At 32.0% G+C, this 22454-nt stretch overlaps 1 protein-coding gene across 1 annotated transcript in view; it reads left to right on the forward strand.

Annotated features, from left to right (window-relative positions):
* LOC143054954 (uncharacterized) overlaps positions 1-17685 on the forward strand; it is a 35548-nt gene extending 17863 nt beyond the window's left edge. The window contains exons 4-9 of the mRNA XM_076228049.1: positions 3373-3479; positions 5015-6250; positions 11816-11846; positions 14960-15243; positions 16126-16153; positions 16526-17685. Of these exons, the coding sequence (XP_076084164.1) occupies positions 3373-3479; positions 5015-6250; positions 11816-11846; positions 14960-15243; positions 16126-16153; positions 16526-16839 (2000 nt within the window). The 3' untranslated portion in view covers positions 16840-17685. The remainder of the gene's footprint in view (positions 1-3372; positions 3480-5014; positions 6251-11815; positions 11847-14959; positions 15244-16125; positions 16154-16525) is intronic.
* Positions 17686-22454: the final 4769 nt, after the last annotated feature.

Consider the following 22454-nt stretch of genomic DNA (forward strand, 5'->3'; position numbering starts at 1 on the left):
ATTTGGCCCAGTAGTTTCAGAGGAGAAGATTTTTGTAAAAGATAACGAAGATTTACGAAAAATGGTTAAAAATTGACTATAAAGGACAATAACTCCTAAAGGGGTCAACTGACCATTTCGGTCATGTTGACTTATTTGTAAATCCTACTTTGCTAAACATTATTGCTGTTTACAGTTTATCTCTATCTATAATAATATTCAAGATAATAACCAAAAACAGCAAAATTTCCTTAAAATTACCAATTCAGGGGCAGCAACCCAACAAAGGGTTGGCTAATTCATATGGAAATTTCAGGGCAGATATATCTTGATCTGATAAACAATTGTACCCCATGTCAAATTAGCTCTAAATGCTTTGATTTTTGAGTTAAGCCAAAAACTGTATTTTACCCCTATGTTCTATTTTTGGCCGTTGCGGCCATTTTGGTTGGTGGACCGGGTCACCGGACACATTTTTTAAACTAGATACCCCAATAACAATTGTGGACAAGTTTGATTGAATTTGGCACCGTAGTTTCAGTGGAGAAGATTTTTGTAAAAGATTACTTTAATTTAAGAAAAATGGTTAAAAATTGACTATAAAGGACAATGACTCCTTAACGGGTCAACTGACCATTTCGGTCATGATGACTTATTTGTAAATCTAACTTTGCTGAACATTAATGCTGTTTACAGTTTATCTCTATCTATAATAATATTCAAGATAATAACCAAAAACTGCAAAATTTCCACAAAATAACCAATTCAGGGGCAGCAACCCAACAACAGGTTGACCGATTCATCTGAAAATTTCAGGGCAGATAGATCTTGACCTGATAAACATGTTTACCCTGTATCAGATTTCCTCTAAATGCTTTGGTTTTTGAGTTATAAGCCAAAAACTGCATTTTACCCCTATGTTCTATTTTTAGCTGTGGTGGCCATCTTGGTTGGTTGACCCGGTCACGCCACACATTTTTTAAACTAGATACCCCAATGATGATTGTGGCCAAGTTTGGTTCAATTTGGCCCAGTAGTTTCAGAGGAGAAGATTTTTGTAAAAGTTAACAACGACGACGGACGATGCCGGACGCCGGACGCAAAGTGATGGGAAAAGCTCACTTGGCCCTTCGGGCCAGGTGAGCTTAAAATGATATTTTAATTATTTTTTTAGGGATAATGCATTTGATATGGTCGGCGGGAATAAAAAAGCATGAAAAGTCAATTTTATTTTTATTCTGGAAACCGGCAAAATCGGGTCGGCGGATCCGTAAACCAACAAATTAAAAAATCCTGGCCTAATATATCAATGTACATTGTATATTAAAATTGAATCTTTTGGTAGATATATTCAAAGGACACTTTGCTCACATCTCTGTTAAACACACAATATACCTTGATGTATTGCTGTTATAAGAGCCTTCATACATCACACCATGCTGTCAATGATTTAAAACTAGTTCTGTATCTTGTTTCTACTGATGTTAAAAATAGCCATTAAAACCAACTGCGTAATATTTGCTTAAATGATAAACAGGGGGGATTTGACTGACAGACTGAGAGACGACCACTGAGTTACTGGCTCCTGACTTTGAAGAGGCAAATACAGAATGAGGAAAGGATACACTTGCTTGCAATTCTAAACACTCCCTCTTACCTAGGACAGTGATTTACTTACTTACTTAATATGTGGCTTTGGAGAGGCACATACAGAATGGGGCAGGACTAAACTTGCTTGCAATTCTATACACTCCCTCTTACCTAGGACAGTGCTTTACTTACTTACTCAATATGTGGCTTTGGAGAAGCACATACAGAATGGGACAGGACTAAACTTTCTTGCAATTCTAAACACTCCCTCTTACCTAGGACAGTGCTTTACTTACTTACTCAATATGTGGCTTTGGAGAGGCACATACAGAATGGGGCAGGACTAAACTTTCTTGCAATTCTAAACATTCCTTCTTACCTAGGACAGTGCTTTACTTACTTACTCAATATGTGGCTTTGGAGAAGCACATACAGAATGGGACAGGACTAAACTTTCTTGCAATTCTAAACACTCCCTCTTACCTAGGACAGTGCTTTACTTACTTACTCAATATGTGGCTTTGGAGAGGCACATACAGAATGGGGCAGGACTAAACTTTCTTGCAATTCTAAACACTCCCTCTTACCTAGGACAGTGCTTTACTTACTTACTCAATATGTGGCTTTGGAGAAGCACATACAGAATGGGGCAGGACTAAACTTTCTTGCAATTCTAAACACTCCCTCTTACCTAGGACAGTGCTTTACTTACTTACTCAATATGTGGCTTTGGAGAAGCACATACAGAATGGGACAGGACTAAACTTTCTTGCAATTCTAAACACTCCCTCTTACCTAGGACAGTGCTTTACTTACTTACTCAATATGTGGCTTTGGAGAAGCACATACAGAATGGGGCAGGACTAAACTTTCTTGCAATTCTAAACACTCCCTCTTACCTAGGACAGTGCTTTACTTACTCAATAAGTGGCTTTGAAGAGACACACAGGGAATGGGGCAGGACTAAACTTTCTTGCAATTATAAACATTCCCTCCTACCTAGGACAGTGATTTACTTACTCAACATGTGGCTTTGGAGAGTCACATACAGAATGGGGCAGGACTAAACCTTCTTGCAATTCTAAACATTCCTTCTTACCTAGGACAGTGATTTACTTACGCAACATGTGTCTTTGGAGAGGCACATACAGAACGGGGCAGGACTAAACTTTCTTGCAATTCTAAACATTCCTTCTTACCTAGGACAGTGATTTACTTACTCAACATATGGCTTTGGAGAGGCACATACAGAATGGGGCAGGGATAAACTTGCTTGCAATTATAAACATTCCCTCCTACCTAGGACAGTGATTTACTTACTCAACATGTGGCTTTGGAGAGGCACATACAGAATGGGGCAGGACTAAACCTTCTTGCAATTCTAAACATTCCTTCTTACCTAGGACAGTGATTTACTTACTCAACATATGGCTTTGGAGAGGCACATACAGAATGGGGCAGGGATAAACTTGCTTGCAATTCTAAACACTCCCTCTTACCTAGGACAGTGATTTACTTACTCAACATGTGGCTTTGGAGAGGCACATACAGAATGGGACAGGGATAAACTTGCTTGCAATTCTAAACACTCCCTCTTACCTAGGACAGTGATTTACTTACTCAACATATGGATGTTAAGCAAACAACAACTGAACAATTAATTTCTCCTTTTGTTTATCCTTATTATCATTATAGCGTAAGGAATATTGCATGTCAATAGTATTTTTTATTTCAATACTACTATTAACCAACTAATTTTCACAAAACTGAAGATAAAATGCCTTCTTCATTATACTTTTGTAGCTATTCTGGAGCATTGGATTAACTCTGTATTGACCTACTGTAACAAAACTGAAGATAAAATGCCGAGAATTTTGTTTGCCGCCACTCATAGTGATAGTTTCTCTGAGGTATGTCTGACTTTGTTATTCATTTTTCCACCCTACTTTTTGACACACATATGTGTGAATATTATCACAACTATCTAGTCAATGACTGGACATAACCATGATAACAAATGTGTAAACGTTTGATTAAATTACAGAACAGACAATTCTTATACAAAATTTCAGTGACAAAACTTTTTCACTCTCTTTGATAATATATAAAAATTGAAATAATCAGGGACTAAACTTAATTCTTTTTTGTTAGGGGCCAAATTGAAATTTTAGGGCCCAACCAATTTTTGTACTAATTAAATAAGACTAAAATGTACTTTTCATATATTGATAAAGCCTTTTTTATGCAATCATATATGTTGCTGTATAGCCTGGAAAAGATTATCTGTGATAACTCTATATTATTATAATTAATGCCACCAGAAAATGAAATAATCATAGAAGCTTTAAAAGAGATAATTTGATAATAACATGTGTTTAGAAAAGTGGTATATATATATCAAAGTGTTACCTTGCAATGAAAACTTAGTTGTTTGAATAGGTTTTGGTTATTTAAAGGAACTTGCTGGTTTCATGAAATTCTGTCTTTAATTTTCCCATTATATAAAGACAATGAGGTTTCTGTTTGAGGACAGTTTTTGGTTATATTGCTGGGGAAAAGATAGGAATTGGATTCACAGCAAAATATTTTAGTCACCAGCTGGGCGATCAGGAAGATAAAATATATTCGCCCAGTCGAAAATCTGGTCGTCTTGGGCAACTGAGCGACCATTAAGTTTAGTCCCTAGACATTTTTAGATATTTGGTAACCTGCACAAAGTATAGGAGGAGGAATGTGGTATGTTGCAAGACAAAATGAACATGCTATATATAAATGTATCCAACAACACCTATTTTGTATATCTTCACCTCAATAAACCGTTAATGTAATGACAAGAATAACTAATCAAAGAATTAAAATATGGAAAACTATGTATGGAATTTATTAATGTCAATTACATGATTAATGTGTTGTTTGGTCACTGACTATTTTCAACTAGTTATTCTATAAATTATAACAGTCTAATCAGTATTCTTAAGTGCTCACATCAACAAATTCTACAGCTGTCTCTATTGTTCTTGTAAACAATTGACATAGAACACAATTTCCTGCATAAAAAGTAGAGACGAACTGTTTGTGTTGTTTGTTTTCGGTTTCATGGACACACTCACCATACATCTTGTACTTATATAAATCATGTATGCCTAAAACTGAAAAAAATAGTTAGGTATTTTTAATTTGTTTACAGTGCTTTAAAATATTCAGGTTGAACATGTTGAATGAAAATGGTTGTATGAAATATGTTATCAATGATGAAAAAAGCCCTCTGCAAATGATTTTTGTATAGAAATAAGAAGATGTGGTATGATTTCCAATGAGAAAACTATCCACCAAAGTTTGTTTGTTGTTTTTTTGTGCTGTTACAAAACTGTCCAAAAAAAAAGTTTTGTTTTTCGTGAAGAGTGAATAATTTATTCATGTCATTGCTTTTTGATAAAATTGACAGGATGAGAAAAGGATACTAGCCCTTCAATTCAATAAAGAACTGCGGGAAATGTTTTCCTCACACAAGCTTCAAGAGCATATCATGTACGACAGTGTCTTTTTCATGAATGCAACAGATGCAGCAGACCAAGATATTGAGCGCTTAAAGGATACATTAGTTGATATCGCCTTTCAGCAATCAACATGGGGACAACAGATGCCGATTGTTTGGGTGCCTCTTGATTTACAGATATCGGATATGAGAGCAGATGGAGTAAAGTTGATAGCAAAAAAAAGACTTTTAGAGATAAACAAATCTAATAATGAATTTGCACTGAATGAAAGAAGAGTAGACGATTTCTTACTTGTTCAACACTCAATAGGAAAGTTGTTATACTTCGATGAACCTGCTTTAAGAGATTTCATTGTTATTCAGCCTACAGCAATGGTCAATATCCTGAGAGCCTTCATCACAGACATAAAGTTTTGGCCAGAAAAAGGACCTGTTCGAAACATTCTGGAACATTTATCATCTACTGGAGTTCTAAAGAAGACAGACCTTTTTACTCTGTGGTCACAACCAGCTTTCAAAGAAATTTTGACCGATGTCAGAACAAAGGAATATATAGTGCAGGTCCTCCTTCATCTTGATATCCTTATAGAACCTAAACGCTACACAGATAAGGACACAGCTGCAGATTTATTTCTAGTACCCTGCATTGTGAAGGAAAAGATTCCACAAAAAATGCACAGCAATGCAACAGACGACAGAACAATATGCATAGCTTATCATCTCAAGGAGACAGTGGTTCCATCTGCTTTGTCTTTCAAGCTTATTGGGGCTGCTATTAGCATCTGGCCTCTGAAAGTAGAAGACTCTCGTTTTTGTCTTTATTTTCAAGCTGCAATTATGGATGCTGACAATAAAAATGAACTTCAAATTCATGTTGAGGGGCAGAGAATAATTGCATACCTCATCAATGACGTGTCAAAGCAGCTTATATCACCGGATTTAGCAACAACAACACAGGAATGCCTGACTTTGGCACTTGGACGAATTCTTCAGTTTTACCGTCGTTGTTTTGGTAAACAAAGTCACCATTTAATGTCAGATCTGTTTGATATAGAAGTTGGAGAAATATGCAATGGTAAAAAGTGTTTAATACCTTTGTCAGAGGCAAAAAAGAAAGCACAATGGAGATGCGAGAATGGGAAAATACATGAAACGAAATGTCCTCTAAATTGGGTCTTTGAAAAGGTTAGTAATATTGTTGTATACCCCTTTTCTTTTCAAAAAAAGTAAAATAACAAATACAGAACTCCAAGGAAAATTCAAATCGGAACGTCATTTATCAAATGGCAAAATCAAAAGCTCAAACACATCAAATGAATGGAAAACAATTGTCCTATTCCTGACTTAATTGACTGTATATAAAAGAAATTAATTGATCAAATCAGAAAAAACTAATGTAACTTTTATATTCGGGGGAAATATATCAAATATGTCACCAGTTAATTGATTGAATGATTGATTGATACTTCTAAAAGCACAGTTAAGCTTGAGCTCATTTAATGCCTACTTGCCAGTATTTAGTAATAATTTGTGTTTGTGTTCAGTGCTGTTTTGATGCAATGTAATGTATCACAGCAATATAAATATATACCATATATCAGGGTTTTTTCGCGTGTGTTTAATTTTGGCTTTGTTAGCGCCAGCTGTTGAATCCCGAAAATTTGACACTGCGTTAATTTTCCTGCATATTTCAAGTGTTTTCGTTTACAAGTTTCATACAATTATTCTGTTAATTTTCGATTCTTTTATGTTGTTCTACAGATCACAAAACAAGCATTTTTGTCTCGCTTGCAATGTAGGTCGCAGTATGCGAGACATAGGTAAAACTATCTGGATGGGGTGGCGGTGTAAACAATTGGTATTGTCCATTTGACTTCTATATATTTGCAGAAAAAAATTCTTAAAAATTCATTTTTTGTAAATTAATATTTTTTTTCATCGATGTATGTTTATAAATGATATATACAAACTCTGACTTTTAATTTCATAATTTTTGGTCAATAATAAAAAAAGTTTCCCATTAGGTCTCTATGTTAATTTTATTTTTTGAAGTGTAGATTACCAGATGGAGTAAGTATAAGTAGTGTAACGGCCTTCAAACCAAAACAAAAACAACATACATGTGCTTTTAAAGTTTGTTTATTCATACCATGTGACTTTGTATATTTAAAAATCAAGATGACCTCTACTGACCATCAACCAAACTTAGATTTCATGTCATGTGATTGTCAATTGTTCTATATATGAAAGGAAACTGCAATTTCCATTTTCTGTTTAAAAAAATATTAGATATAGTACAAACTAATAAAATAGTACTTTTCTTTAAAAGCAAAGGATACGAAAAAGAATATTGTTTAATATTTTTACCTTCATATGAAATGTTAGTGGACATGACACTACAAACCATTAAAAGTCTGAAATGGCCTATATCTGTACTCGACTGTACTGATTTTTACTCGACCAGTCTGAATTCGTCTGAGATTTACTTGATAATACTCGACTGTAGTCTGAACCACACTTAACAGTCTGAATGTGTACTTGACCAGTACTTAACCATTTTATACTAGTCTGAACCGTACTCGACCTAGTCTGAACCGTACTCGACCTAGTCTGAACCGTACTGGACCTAGTCTGAACCATACTCGACCTAGTCTGAACCATACTCGACCTAGTCTGAACCATACTCGACCAAGTCTTAACCATACTCGACCTAGTCTGAACCATACACGACCAAGTCTTAACCAACCTAGACCTATTCTTTGTATCTATCAACTGAATTTTATCAATTTAGGATTTTTTTTTTAAAATAAAAATGAAATTTGAACAACAAATTGAAATTAAAAATGTATTCAATACGGTATTGAAATTAACATTTCACAATAATCAATCATAATATAACGTCAACACAATATCAATCAACACTTACGTAAAAATATATATCAGCTTTTAAAATATAAATAAAACAAGCTGATCACATAATCTAAAAAAATGAATTTTGATTAACAAATGACTAATATTTTCAATATTTATTCAAAATTTTATGAATACTTTGGAAGTATTTTATGGTAACTGGACTATTTTCACCATTAACTTAAACCTAGTAAAGATTTAGTTGAATTGAATTAATAATGCAGTGAATGTTTTTTTTATTAATATATATATAAAATAGTATATAAAACAACTTAATAAATTTTAAAAAATGAGAGCTTAATTGTTTTGTTTAATGTAATCATGATAATAGAATTTCCAACCTTTTTAAAAAAAGAAATGTATTCCAAAGTAACAGTAAAAATTTATTTCAATTAATTTAAGTAATTTTTTTTGTCAAATTAACATGGCATACAGAAAGCACTTTAATATGTTCTAATTACCTCAATACATGTGTGTTTTACAGGTAAAAAGAAAGCCCTATTTTCTTAAATTCGTGTATTACTTATCTAGTACATACATGTATATTTGAAAGGCCTTGTTATTTAACTTAAACAGGATGTTGCAATTTGAATCAATGTTATTTAGAATTTAATACCTCTGACCAGGTGTGATCTTATTTATGAGTTTGCCACAAGCAGAGGTTATTCTTTATATTTCACCACTAATCAGAAAAACAATTTTATTTATTTATTTAATATTATCCCTTTGTGATATAAGTTTTATATAATATATTTTTTTTCATCCTAAACATAAGCATAGATATATTTCTAATATAAGGTTATTTTTTTTTATAAATTTTGTTGGCTGTTGTTATATATGTCATTAAATAGAAGTTTATTTTAACAGTTAAAAACGTAGAGTTTTTTGGTCTAGTATGGTTCAGACTGGTCGAGTACTGTTCAGACCTTTGGTTAAGTATGGTTCAGACTGGAAAAATAGGTCGAGTACAAGTCGAGAATGGGTTAAGACTGTTTCAGACTGGTCGAGTAATAGTTCAGACTATTTTCAACGGCAAAGATAAGGGTCAAGTACGATTCAGTACAGTCAAGTATGGTTCAGACTGGGGTCGAGTAATGTCAAGTAAAAGTCAGACCAATTCAGACTGGTCGAGTAAAAATCAGTACAGTCTAGTACAGATATAGGCCATTTCAGACTTTAATGGTTTGTAGTGTGAGTTATGATAGAATTTACCAACTATAAAAACATTTTTTTTATTTTCCAAAATTGTTTGCTTCCAAGATGTGCATTTTGCACATTAATAAATAACTGAATGTATATTAACTTTAGTCTGTTTTTTTAATAAACTTTTCAGAGCCTCTTTGCATTGTTATACATCTCACCATGCTAAAAGCATGCAAAGCTTATGTATAGTAAATTAACTTATATAATGATATAAAATCAATAATCAAAACTATAAAGCGATGATCATTTTCATTGGTATCCTTTAATATTCAAATCAGTATAATCACATGGTACAAATAAACAAACATTAAAAGCACATGTATGTTGTTTTTGTTTTGGTTTGAAGGCCGTTACACTACTTATACTTACTCCATTAGGTAATCAACACCTCAAAAAATAAAATTAACCTTATGGGAAACTTTTTTAATTATTGACCAAAAATTATGAAATTAATAGTCAGAGTTGGTATATATCATATTTTAACATACATCAAGGAAAAACATATTAATTTATAAAAATGAATTTTTAAGATTTTTTTTCTGCAAATATAAAGAAGTCAAATGGACAATATAAAGCTTTATATTTAAGAAAGTAGACGACCTGGATGCTTCATATCTTGTATGCAGATACCTTATGCCACGAAGTTTCCGTCTGTCAATTGTCTAATGTTCTTGACCTCATTTTCATGGTTCAGTGACTGCTTGAAAAAAAAAATATTGTAATGTGAATTTCTCACTTATGAGTAATAGAATAACTAAATTTGGTATATGGGTTCCTTGCAAGGTCTACATGTCCGTCATATAGGATTTACCTGACCTTAACCTCATTTCATGGATTAGTGATCAAGGTTAAAGTAACATGATTAGGTCTGTTTCTCAAATACTATGAGCAGTAGGATAACTATTTGTGATATATGAAATGATTGTAAGATGAGCATGTCCGTCTGGCAGATATTATCTGACCTTGACATCATTTTTTATTGTTCATTGGTCAAAGTTAAGTTTGTGCGTTTTTGTCTGATTTTAAAGTACTATAAGTAATTGGTCAACCATATTTAGTGTTTAAAATGATTGGAAGGTATACCCGTCATTCTAGCCAGTATTATATGACCTTGATCTCATTTTCATGATTCATTGGTCAATGATATTTTTTTGTGTATCGGTCTGTTTTTCAAATTCTTAAAGTAATAGGTCAGCTATTATCGATCAATGAAATAATTGTAAGGTGTGAATGTCTGTCTGGCATGTATTATCTGACCTTGACCTCATTTTCATTGTTCATTGGTCAATGATATATTTTCGTAATTTTGTCAGTCAATCAGAAACTATAAGCAACAGGTCAACTATATCTGGTGAATGAATGAGTGTAAGGTGTACATGTCTGTCTTGTCTGGTTCATCTGACCATGACCTCATTATCATGGAACATTGAAAATGTTAAGTGTATGTGATACTTAAGGTAAACACTTCATGTTACAGACTTTCAACATAAATTCAATGACAAGTAAAACAGGCGAGACATTTCAGCGTATGCACTCTTGTTCTAGTTTCCAGACAATAACTTTTGTTAAAGTATATGGAACTCTGAAATTGCTAATTTTTCCTGAAAATAAAATAATCTTCAAAAAAATTTGGAGGGGGGGGGGATTTTTTTGATTTTTTTTAGGGGGGGTTCATATATTTTTTTGATAATATTAAGGGTTTTTTTTTCTCAAAAGTTTTCGATTTTTACATTGATTGTTTCTGATTTATATATAAAAAACAACAAATACTGATATGGCATGAGATATACACCAAACAGGTTGTGTAAATTATTATATAACAGATTAACTAAGTATTGGGCAACAGCACAGTATTGTGCAATAGCACAGTATTGCGCAATAGCTAGAAATCTTCAATTGAAAATAAATACAAATCGTTTAACATGTTTAACCAATTTCAATTGGATTAAAATAAAGTCCTTAATTTTCGGGGCTTCTAACCTTGTATTACTATTTTGGATATTGGGCCCAATTTTTAAACTTTGTTTGATTTCATTAAAAACTGAATTATTGCCTCTCTATGACATGCTGAATCTTATTGTGCATTTAGATTTTTTATTTTGGGCCCTGTTTTCAAATTAGTTTTTATTAAGGTTCGACGGGTCCAAAATTAAAACGTTGTTTGATTTCAACTAAAATTAATTATTTGGTGTTTTTTCATATGCTGAATCGAACCATGTTGTTAGATTTTGGATATCAGACCATACTAGGTAAATTAAAAGGTTCATTACAAATTTTTATATCTTTGACAACATTTATTTTGAGTCAGAAACCTATATTATGTCAAAAATTTGATCACAATCCAAATTCAGACAGTATCAATCTTGAATTTTGTGTCTACACTTGCCCAACTGTTCAGGGTTCTCTGCGATCGTATCGGGCTGCAATTGGCGAAGCATTATATTAAGTTTGGCAGTCTACAAAAAAAGACATAATTTTAAAAAAAGCAAAGCTAATGTGGTAGGAGAAACCCATCAATAATTGTTAGTTAGTGTCTAAAGTGGACAAATGGAAAACAATAAAGCACATAACATTGGAAATCTAAGGATTGAGTAAATATTTACCAAAAAACTGAACATTTGTATTTGTTTATTTCAGAATAAGAAGCATTGCGACTCAAATTGTAAAGGTAATACAATAACATGCATTTATATAAAAAGGATGTGTAGGTACAAAGGGGGATATCAAAATCCATTTGTCAAAGAAAAACAAACAACACTAGTAAAAATAGACTGGGTACACACATTTTGTAATGAAAGTCTTAATTTTGACTTTGCTGCAATATTTTCACTGTGTGACAATGATGTTCTATGTTTGTCTGTTTGTGTCTCATAAGTTAAGTGCACTGTGTGACAATGATGTTCTATTCTTGTCTGTGTGTGTCTCATAAGTATATGTTAAGTGCATAAAACAAGTTACAAGATATGTGCACATTGCAATTAATAAAGGGTATTATTCAAAGTTATAGAACCTGCCTCAATGGAAACGTTTTCTGACAAACATGACAAAGTTTTGAATCATAGAATATCAAGTAAATTAAACTGTTTAAATTGTGCCCTGAATAACTAAAACATTGATGTTAATAGAATGAATCGATTGATCTTACAGTTTTCTTACTAACTAGAAAAACATTTTAACTTTAAAAGGACTTTTTTTAATTTTTATGAAATTTATATTTGCACTACATACTTTACAAAAAAACTCTATGGTTCCCAAAATATGTGTCTTAGAATGTATGTCCACAACCAGATTAAAATTGACTGCATATATAGTTTCTATACTGATAGTATAATATATACATGATATAGGTATGTCAACAAAATTGTTTCATCCTTTAAAGGTGAACTCCCTCAGGTTAAGTTGACCTAAGATGGATTTGGCTGTTATTTTTAGATCCTTTTTAGTCATATAACCTTTCAACTGAGTCGGTTCTTATACATCGTTGGCTTTCAAATATTCGGCTTTAAGTGGTCCTGATGAAGGTAAATCCAGAAAAGCACTTTACACACATGAAATTTATAAATTGTTGTTTTCATTTTTGTGCCCAACTAAGGGGCAACATGTTTTTTGGTCTGTGTGTCTGTTCGTTTGTCCGTCCGTCTGTCCTGTTTCAGGTTTAAGTTTTTGGTGAAGGTAGTTTTTGATGAAGTTGAAGTCCAATCAACTTGAAACTTTATATGATCTTTCTCATTTTTATGCCAAATTGGAGTTTTGACCCCAATTTCACTGTCCACTGAACATAGAAAATGATAGTGCGAGTTGGGTATCTATGTACTATGGACACATTCTTGTTATGTAAGAGTTTTATCACCTGCAACTTGTCTCAAATAAATGAGTCAATTCATACTTTTGTTTAGTGGCAAGCAAGAGGCTCCTCCGGGTTCGGGATTTTCTCGCTGTGTAACGTTGAAGACAATGGCATTGGACTGTTTTCTACTCTTTGGTTGTGTTGTGTGTTGTCTTTTTGATACATTCCTGTTTCCATTCTCCATTTTATTTACATGACTTCGTTTTCTCACATCTCACTTATGCTAAGGATTGCTTACAGGGAAAGCAAAGCTTTACATGTTCTTTCAGGGTGCATGTACTATAGTGCCTACATGTACCAAGATTTTGTGAGGTAACCGAAATTGACCTAAAAGGATCGTATTGAATTTTGATGTCAGATTAAACATATTTTGACTTTATTTACTGACTATTATAACATTATAATGAGACTGAAATATGGATTGTTTTTTGTTAAGATAAACAATAATGCTACCTGGTGTAGCCGTGCGTAAAATGTATTTCGACATTTCTCTTTGAAAAACACTTGTGTAATGGAATAAAACGTCCAAATTGTAAATGTTCACCTTTTACTAGGGAATAGGCTATTAAAAAAAATGATTTATCTACTCTATATTTGGAAAATTTTGTGAAGATATATGAAGTTGCAATTCTTACCTTTCATACCCTTAGTTTCATTGGTAAAATGTAATATGGACTCGTCCAGTGTACAGTTTGAAAGTTATTAAAGTTACCGTACACATACAAATGTATGTACATTTAAAAATAAAAATCAATTACAATTTAGTTCTAAGAAAACACATTTCTTTAAAAACAATTTGTTGTGTATTTTCCCCTTAATAAATTAAAAACAAATAAAATAAATATGGTACCGACTGTTCATCTTTTTTGTTACATTCGTGCACATTCTGATGTTATCAATATATATGTATGAAAAAATTAAACAGTTTGAAGGTAAACTAATAATAATTTAATTCAATCAAATTGCGTAAGATTCAATAACATTGACCAGTTCACATCATAATAAGTAATTGGAGTAAACTGGGTAGGAAGGAAATGACATATATTTTAAGTTTTTTTTTTGTAATAACGAATAAAAATTTGTCAACCAAAAGATTTGCTATAATTTCAAAAACATGTCATTCTGTTTTGGTATAGTTATTAGTTTTCGGATCTTTCCTTGCGTATTTAAGGCAATAGAAAGTTTGGGCTTCAAATGTTTACATGATTATTGACTGTATACAGAAAATAAGCCCTTTTAAAACATTTATAATACATGGATACAAAGTAAAATAATTTCTTAAAACACTGCAAAAAATCATTCTGATTGGTATAGTGATATTGTCATAAAGTGCTTTGAAATGAACCATGGTATAGGAAGCATCAAATTCCCTCACAATAATTATCACACACTATAGGGCAATTACAAAGTTTAAAACAAATCAGTTCTGAATCAGAAAAAGCATTATATCTAGCAAAATACCCATTTAATAATATTACTGAATGCTTCACTAAATACTGAATTACACTGTGTTGTAACTTTTTCAAATAAGTTCTTAGTATGAATAAATTTCACACAGTATTCGAAATATGAATGGTCAATTGCAATTAAGCATGGTAAAGTACACCATATAAATGGTGTGGTTCATAGTATTCAAAACTGTCGTTTTATGAATTGTTAAAGTAAATCAATTATAATTTTTTTGACAGGCATAACCTTGCTGTTTTTTTATGAAATCATAGATTTTTGGCTTTATTCAAGTTTGAAAATATTTTAATTGATATACCATTGATGAAAATAAAAAAGAGAAACTTTCAGCAAAAATTGAATGTTTTGCTAAAGTAACAAAAGAAAGAAAACAACAGACATAGATAATGTCATGATTATGGCCATCGATGTAATTAAAGATGAAGTATATACCCTTATTAAGTCGAAAAACTTATTTATCCTTACAGGTCTTGAAACAGAAACACTATACTTGAGACCAGATGATCAGCATTTCGTGCAACTAGCAAGAACAATCGGAATTGGAGACTTCTACAACTTCTTCATTGAACTTGGAATGGAAAAAGCCGATTACGACAACTTAAATTTTCGTTATTTCTCAAATCCTATGGATTTTATGTTGATGGGGCTCTTTGAATGGAGGGATAAAACAGAAAGTGACCAAATGACTGCAACATTTAAGAAATTACAGACGGCACTGAAGGCTATTGAAAGACAGCACTATATGTGTCAGGTTGGATAAAAAAAAATTCTCTGACAAATTTGTGTTAAAATATTAGGGCTATTCCATTAAAATGTATGTGGGAGGTTAGGGACTTTCAAAATATCCCTACATCCAAGAACCATTTTTTAGATAATTTTGCATAATGGTAATAAAGTGAAAAAAGACCAATGACCCATATTCAATAATTAAACTTCCCTTCCTACCCTCCCACATACATTTTAATAGAATAGCCCTTATTATAATTATTTCTTTTGTGACGACTAAAGACTTCTATAAACAATGAAATTCTATAATAAAGTGGATGGTATCTTCAAATTGTGCCAAGTTAAGCTAACGAAAATAAATAACAGATGCACAGCATATAATCATTGTATAAAAAATACATCACATTGACAGCTATGAAGCAATAAAGCAAAACAATTATACATTTATTTATATTTCATGTAAATGAAAATTACATTTAAAAAAGTGTGTGTGTCATAAGCACTTGATATAAGAATCGATAACTTTCATTCCATGGATGCATAGTTTATAAAGATTTGTTAGAAATATATCAATTGTTATCTATTGCCACAGTAAAGTAAAATTATCTGTTTTAATTATATGCAGTACTCTACAATATAGTACCCCAATTATTGCTGCATATTTATACATACTATGCTATGCCATTTTGTTTCTGAACTTATGTATTCATGTGCCCTCAAATTATATAATACCCTGTATCATAGTTAACCAATTTAATAATTTAGCGTCTAGTGATAGCATTACAACATACATATTTTTAAGAAAATGTATCAGGTTTTTTTTTTCTAGATAATTTATAGTTGCTTTTTGATACTATCAAAAACATTCATTCATTTGATGCATCTTTAAACCTTTGACACATTTCAGGTACACAGAGAGGATCATACTTTAGTAGGTAGGTATACTTTTATTGTTAAGTGACTGAGTCATCGACATCTTCTCATATCCTCATTATTGGATTCTTATCTTGCTTTTTTTCTCTTAGAAATGAATACTCTCAAGGGACAAATACCAGTAACAAAGGTAAATTTACAGCTGTGTTCTTTTCTTCAAATACAGAAACACAACATTATTCATTTGATTTAATGTACATTTATGTGCATTTCAGATTTTTTGATTTGAAAGTTGAGGATTGAGTTAACTTTGGGTTATGTAATTCATTTTGATTAAAATACGTTAAAAAAAGATGAATAAAGGATTCACATTTTTTAATATCAAATTTCGATGCGACATTCAAATAATTTTAGTGTCTTTTTGTTTTTTGCAGAAAAAGCTCATAGTCGCCTACAAGATGTTCCATCAGATGATGTAATAAATAGTTTGACAGAAAAGAAATTGATAGGTGATTGCATTGTTCACCTAGGAGTTGAATTGAATCTTAGCATTGGCAACATCAAGGAGACTATGCACAATTTTCCAAGGGATTTGAATGGTCAAATCCATGATCTTCTCACAAAATGGAAGAAATGTAATGAAACCAAGATGGTGAAACCAACAATTTACCGACTAATGGTAGCCTTAAAACGTGTAAAAGCGGCTCAAGGACTAAATTTTGTGAAGAAAACATATGGTGTGGAGTAAGACATCAAGTGTACTGAATAAAAAATTAGAAAACAGAACTGTGATATTTTTATCATGTTTAAAGAAAGATATCACATCATCATAATATGTAAATTAACAGAAATCACATTATCATTATATAATGTTTTAATTTCTATGTCATCATCATCATCATTGCTGTCCTCATTCTCATTTATAAAGATGTTAAGTACAGCTCTTTATAAGAACCAGGCAGAGTGCCATATACATGTGATATATGGGGGGTTCCCGATTTTATCTATAAATGGACTAATAGAAGCAATAAATGAATAAAGCTCAAAAAATAATTTTGAGTGTGAAAATATGAGTGGTTGCCATGGTAACGGACACACTATTTTTGGGTTGTTAAGCATTGTAAAATCATTAAAAAAATCAGCTAAATCACCACATTTTAGAGCCTGATTATGAATAGAATCATGCATTTTTCATAAATGTTCATAATTACACTTTTATACAACTGGGTTTAAGCTTCATTTGAGTGAAGATTGCATGTCAACCAAGTTTGTATATTTTTTGAAAAAATTTGTGAAAAAATGCATATTTTCAACATTTCTGAAATTGGGATTTTTTCGAAATTATCAAATTTTCTCAGGTGTTTTAAAAAAAAAGTGCAAATGTGTACAGAATAGTTAGCACTGTAGTAATGCAGTTTGAATACTACTTTACCAAATTAAATATTTTTTAGTTTTATCACCATAGCAACCGATTTTTTCCTTGGAAACAGAGTTTTTATTTGCAGAATATTGCAGTTTTAGAGCTTAAATGTCCTGAATTGTTTTATAACCAATAAGAAAATACATAAAAGCCAACTCAAACTTTAAATTACTATCGTCAAGTGTTGTTGACCTCAATTGTTACCACGGAAACACATATTATCCATAGCAACATCCACTTAAAAACTTCAAAAAGAGAAATTTATGTAAAAAAATACATAAATAGAGGGTGTTTATTTTCAAATTGGAATATGGCTTCATTCTTTGCTTCACTCACAGTCTTGTCTGGGTTTTTTTTTCAGATTGTTCAAAAAATGTAATATATAATGTAACATTGGGGTTGGAGGGGAAGAGGGGGTAGGGGGGTATGTTGATTTTTTAAAATGTTGCATACAAGTAGATACTTAAAAAGATAATTGCATTTGGTCGGACTTTGTTCCGAGTTCATCATCTGATTATCAATTTTTGGAAGTTAGCAGATGATGAACTTCATGGGTTTACAATAACTGGGCCAACCTGGCTTATGGCAAGGCAAGAAGATAGATATGGCCCTAACAATTGTAAGAAAATTCGTAATTTTTTATGGCACACACCCTTCTAAGATGTTATTCCAGCATAAATCAGAAAATTGACCTGTAACATAATATTAACAAACCAATAATAGAATCATTTGGTCAAAGCATTTCTAAAATGAAACTTAAGTGTGATGGACGGACGGATAGACGGACAGGCAAATTGAACACATTTTAAGTTGGTGGTGACTTAAAAAATAATAATAGTCAATTGTTGATCGCTAATATCAGAAGTCCAGTATAATGGAATCCTCTTTAAATATACATGTACATGTAGCTATTAACATATAATTAATAACTCCTTTGTTGTACTACTATCCCGCAATTAAAATTCAGGATCTCCGAGATAGACAAATAGAATACATCTGCTAAGTTGGAATTGTGCTAATCCCGGTAAAATAATTATGCTATTACCGGCAAGATTATCATATAAAAAATATCAAGCAAAATAATTGTATCAATTATGAATTATTCCTTACTATGCGTCCTTCTACATACATCTCATAAGTTCAAGATTCCGATAACATTATATCATGTTTTGTGTGTGTGTGTGTGTGTGTGTGTGTGTGTGTCAAAAGGAAGGTTGGGATTGATTTTTGGAGTTAAGGAATTAGGGGCCAAAAAGGGCCCAAATAAGCATTTTCTTGGTTTTCGCACTATAACTTTAGTTTAAGTAAATAGAAATCTATGAAATTTTTACACAAGGTTTGTGACCACAAAAAGAAGGTTGGGATTGATTTAGGGAGTTTTGGTTCTAACAGTTTAGGAATTAGGGGCCAAAAAAGGGCCCAAATAAGCATTATTCTTGGTTTTCGCATAATAATATTAGTATAAGTGAATAGAAATCAATAAAACTTAAACACAAGGTTTATGACCACAAAAGGAAGGTTGGGATTGATTTTGGGAGTTCAGGTCCCAACAGTTTAGGAATACGGGGCCAAAGAGGGGCCCAAATAAGCATTTTTCTTGGTTTTCGCACCCTAACCAGTATAAGTAAATAGAAATCTATGAAATTTAAACACAAGGTTTATGACCATAAAAGGAAGGTTGGGATTGTTTTGGGAGTTTTGGTCCAAACGGTTTAGGAATAAGGGGCCCAAAGGGTCCAAAATTAAACTTTGTTTGATTTCATCAAATATTGAATAATTGGGGTTCTTTGATATGCCGAATCTAACTGTGTATGTAGATTCTTAATTTTGGGTCCCGTTTTCAAATTGATCTACATTAAGGTCCAAAGGGTCCAAAATTAAACTAAGTTTGATTTTAACACAAATTGCATCCTTGGGGTTCTTTGATATGCTGAATCTAAACATGTGCTTAGATTTTTCATTATGGGCCCAGTTTTCAAGTTTGTCCAAATTGTGGTCCAAAATTTAACTTTGTTTGATATCAACAAAAATTGAATCCTTGTGGTTCTTTGATATGCTGAATCTAAACATGTACTTAGATTTTTTATTATAGGCCCAGTTTTCAAGTTGAATCAAATTGGGGTTCAAAATTAAACTTTGTTTGATTTCAACAAAATTGTATATTTGGGGTTCTTTGATATATGCTTAATCTAATCATGTATTTAGATTTTTGATGTTTGGGACCGGTTATCAAATTGGTTCACATTGAGGTCTAAAAGGTCCAAAATTGAACTTTATTTGATTTCATAAAAAATTGAATTCTTGGGGTTCTTTGATATGCTGAATCTAACCATGTATTTTGATTTTGGATATTGGACCATAATAGGTAATGTCCAATTTAAAATTTAAAGCTTTTAAGTTTAAGTTCTGAGGCCACATTCATTATGTGTCAGAAACCTTTGTTGTGTCAACTATTTAATCACAATCCTTGAATGTTGTGTCCATACTTGCCCCAATGTTCAGGGTTCAAACTCTGCGGTCGTATAAAGCTGCTCCCTGCGGAGCATCTTATTTTAGGTTCAAATTTCAAAAAAAATATTTTGCTATTTTCAACGTTTTTTTAACCTTTACATGAATTACGCCACTAAATTATGTATCTGTCTCTGTAACCTTTATAAAAGACTGCATTAATCCCGAGATTTGGAATGAAACCACTAAGCTGAGAATATTTGCATAAATACAAGATTAATAACAGTAATAATTTGAAGACAAATTCCACACATGGTCTTATTTAATTAAATGCAACACTAGAAACAGCGCAGTACATACCAATGTTATTTTTCTTTGTAATTATCAATGTTTTCTAGTCCCAACAAGTTGTAATCATTCATGAATACAAGACTTTAGTGTTTCATGTGTAAAAAAAGAATAAATTTCCGATGTCCCACGCGTTGTGCACACATTTGATCAATTCAAGGTACAATGGCAAAAACTAAAATAAACACTTTTATGGCCGCGCCGTAATTTGGGAGGGGGGAGGGGATGTTGTAGTAGGTTTAATCCATGTCCGTCAGTACATTAGTTGTCACAAAGTTGGTTTCTATTTTGCAATTATAGTTTGCCTCAATCAAATCTTATGAAACATGTATACACAATGCTTATTACCACAAAACAGAGATCAAGTTTGAATGTTGTTGGTTAACTATAAAGAAATTTCTAAAAGTGACCATTTGATCTTAAGATGTGGTATAATTGTTAATAAGACAACTCTCTACAAGATACCAATGATCATAAGATAGTATCCAGAAGTAAGTTTTGTAAAAATAAAATTCAATTTTTTTCCGTATTTTACTTATAAATGGACTTATTTTTTTCTGCGGGGAAACATTACATTTACTCTGTGGTTAAAGTTTTTAGAATTTTAATAACTTTCTCAAACTATCCTGGGCATGCTGGGTTTGTACCAAACTTGGACAGAAGCTTATTTATGATCATAAGATAGTATCAAGAAGTAAATTTTGTAAAAAGATAAATCCATTTTTTCCGTATTTTACTTTTAAATGGACTTAGATTTTCTTCCAGTTAACATGACATACAGTCTGCAGTAAAAGTTTTTAAAACATTTATGAGATTCATAAACTATCCTGGATTTTTACCAAACTTGGACAGAAGCTTCTTACAATCAAAAGATAGTATCAAGAGGAATATTTTTACCGATTTTTTTCCTCATTTCTGTTGAGCCTGCGATTTACAGCAAAAGTAGGCAAGACTGGGTTCCGCAGAACCCTTACAAATTTATTCTTAAGGCATTGAATGAAATGAATAAAACTTGAGGTTTCCCAAAATCTGACAAAAATCCCAAAACATGACAACTACAATGTACCTTAACTTAGCTCTGAAACTAAAACCAAGTTATATCGATGTTATATAAGAAATTTCTGAGAGAAAAAAATGATTCTATTTATTATCAGGCTCGCCAACCAAACGTTATCTTTTCAAAAATCTTCATGTATGATATCTTTAAAAAAAAATGAACCTACCCCCCCTTTTTTACCTTCAAACCCCAATATTACATTATATATTACATTTATTGAAAAATCTGAAGAAAAAAAACCAGACAAGACTGTGAGTGAAGCAAAGCATGCAGTCATGTTCCAATTTGAAAATAAACACCCTCTATTTATGTATTTTTTTACATAAATTTCTATTTATGCAGTTTCAGAGTAGATGTTGCTATGGTTAATATGTGTTTCTGTGGTAACAGTTGAAGTCAACAACACTTGATGATAGTAATTTAAAGTTTTTATGTATTTTCTTATCGGTTATGAAAAAAATCCAAGACATTTAAGCTCTTAAACTGCAATATTCTGCAAATAAAACTCCGTTTCCAAGGAAAAAATCGGTTGCTATGGTGATAAAACTGAAGAAAATCCCACGCATTTTTCCATTCAATTTGGTAAAGTAGTATCCAAACTTCATAACTTCAGTGCTAACTATTCTGTACACATTTGCACTTTTTTGAAAAACACCAGAGAAAATTTGTTAATTTCGAAAAAATCCCAATTTCAGAAATGTTGAAAATATGCATTTTTTCGCAAACATTTACAAAAAAATTACAAATTTGGTTGACATGCAATCTTCACTAAAATGAAGCTGAAACCAAGTTCTATCAATGTTAGATTTGAACATTAATGAAAAATGCACGATTCTATTCATAAGCGGGCTCTGAATTGTGGTGATTTAGCTGTTTTTTGAAAGATTTTACCAAGCTTAACGACCAAAAAATAGAGTGTCCGTTACCATGACAACCACTCATATTTTCCCACTTAATTTTTTTTTTGGAGCAATATTCATTAACTGCTTCTACTAGGCTAATTATAGATAAAATCTGAAACCATCATGTATCGCACTCTGCCTGGTTCTTACAAAGAGCTGTACTTAATGTGTGCAAAACCAGTTCCTTG

The sequence above is a fragment of the Mytilus galloprovincialis genome, chromosome 12, assembly GCF_965363235.1.
Source record: "Mytilus galloprovincialis chromosome 12, xbMytGall1.hap1.1, whole genome shotgun sequence".
Taxonomy (NCBI): domain Eukaryota; kingdom Metazoa; phylum Mollusca; class Bivalvia; order Mytilida; family Mytilidae; genus Mytilus; species Mytilus galloprovincialis.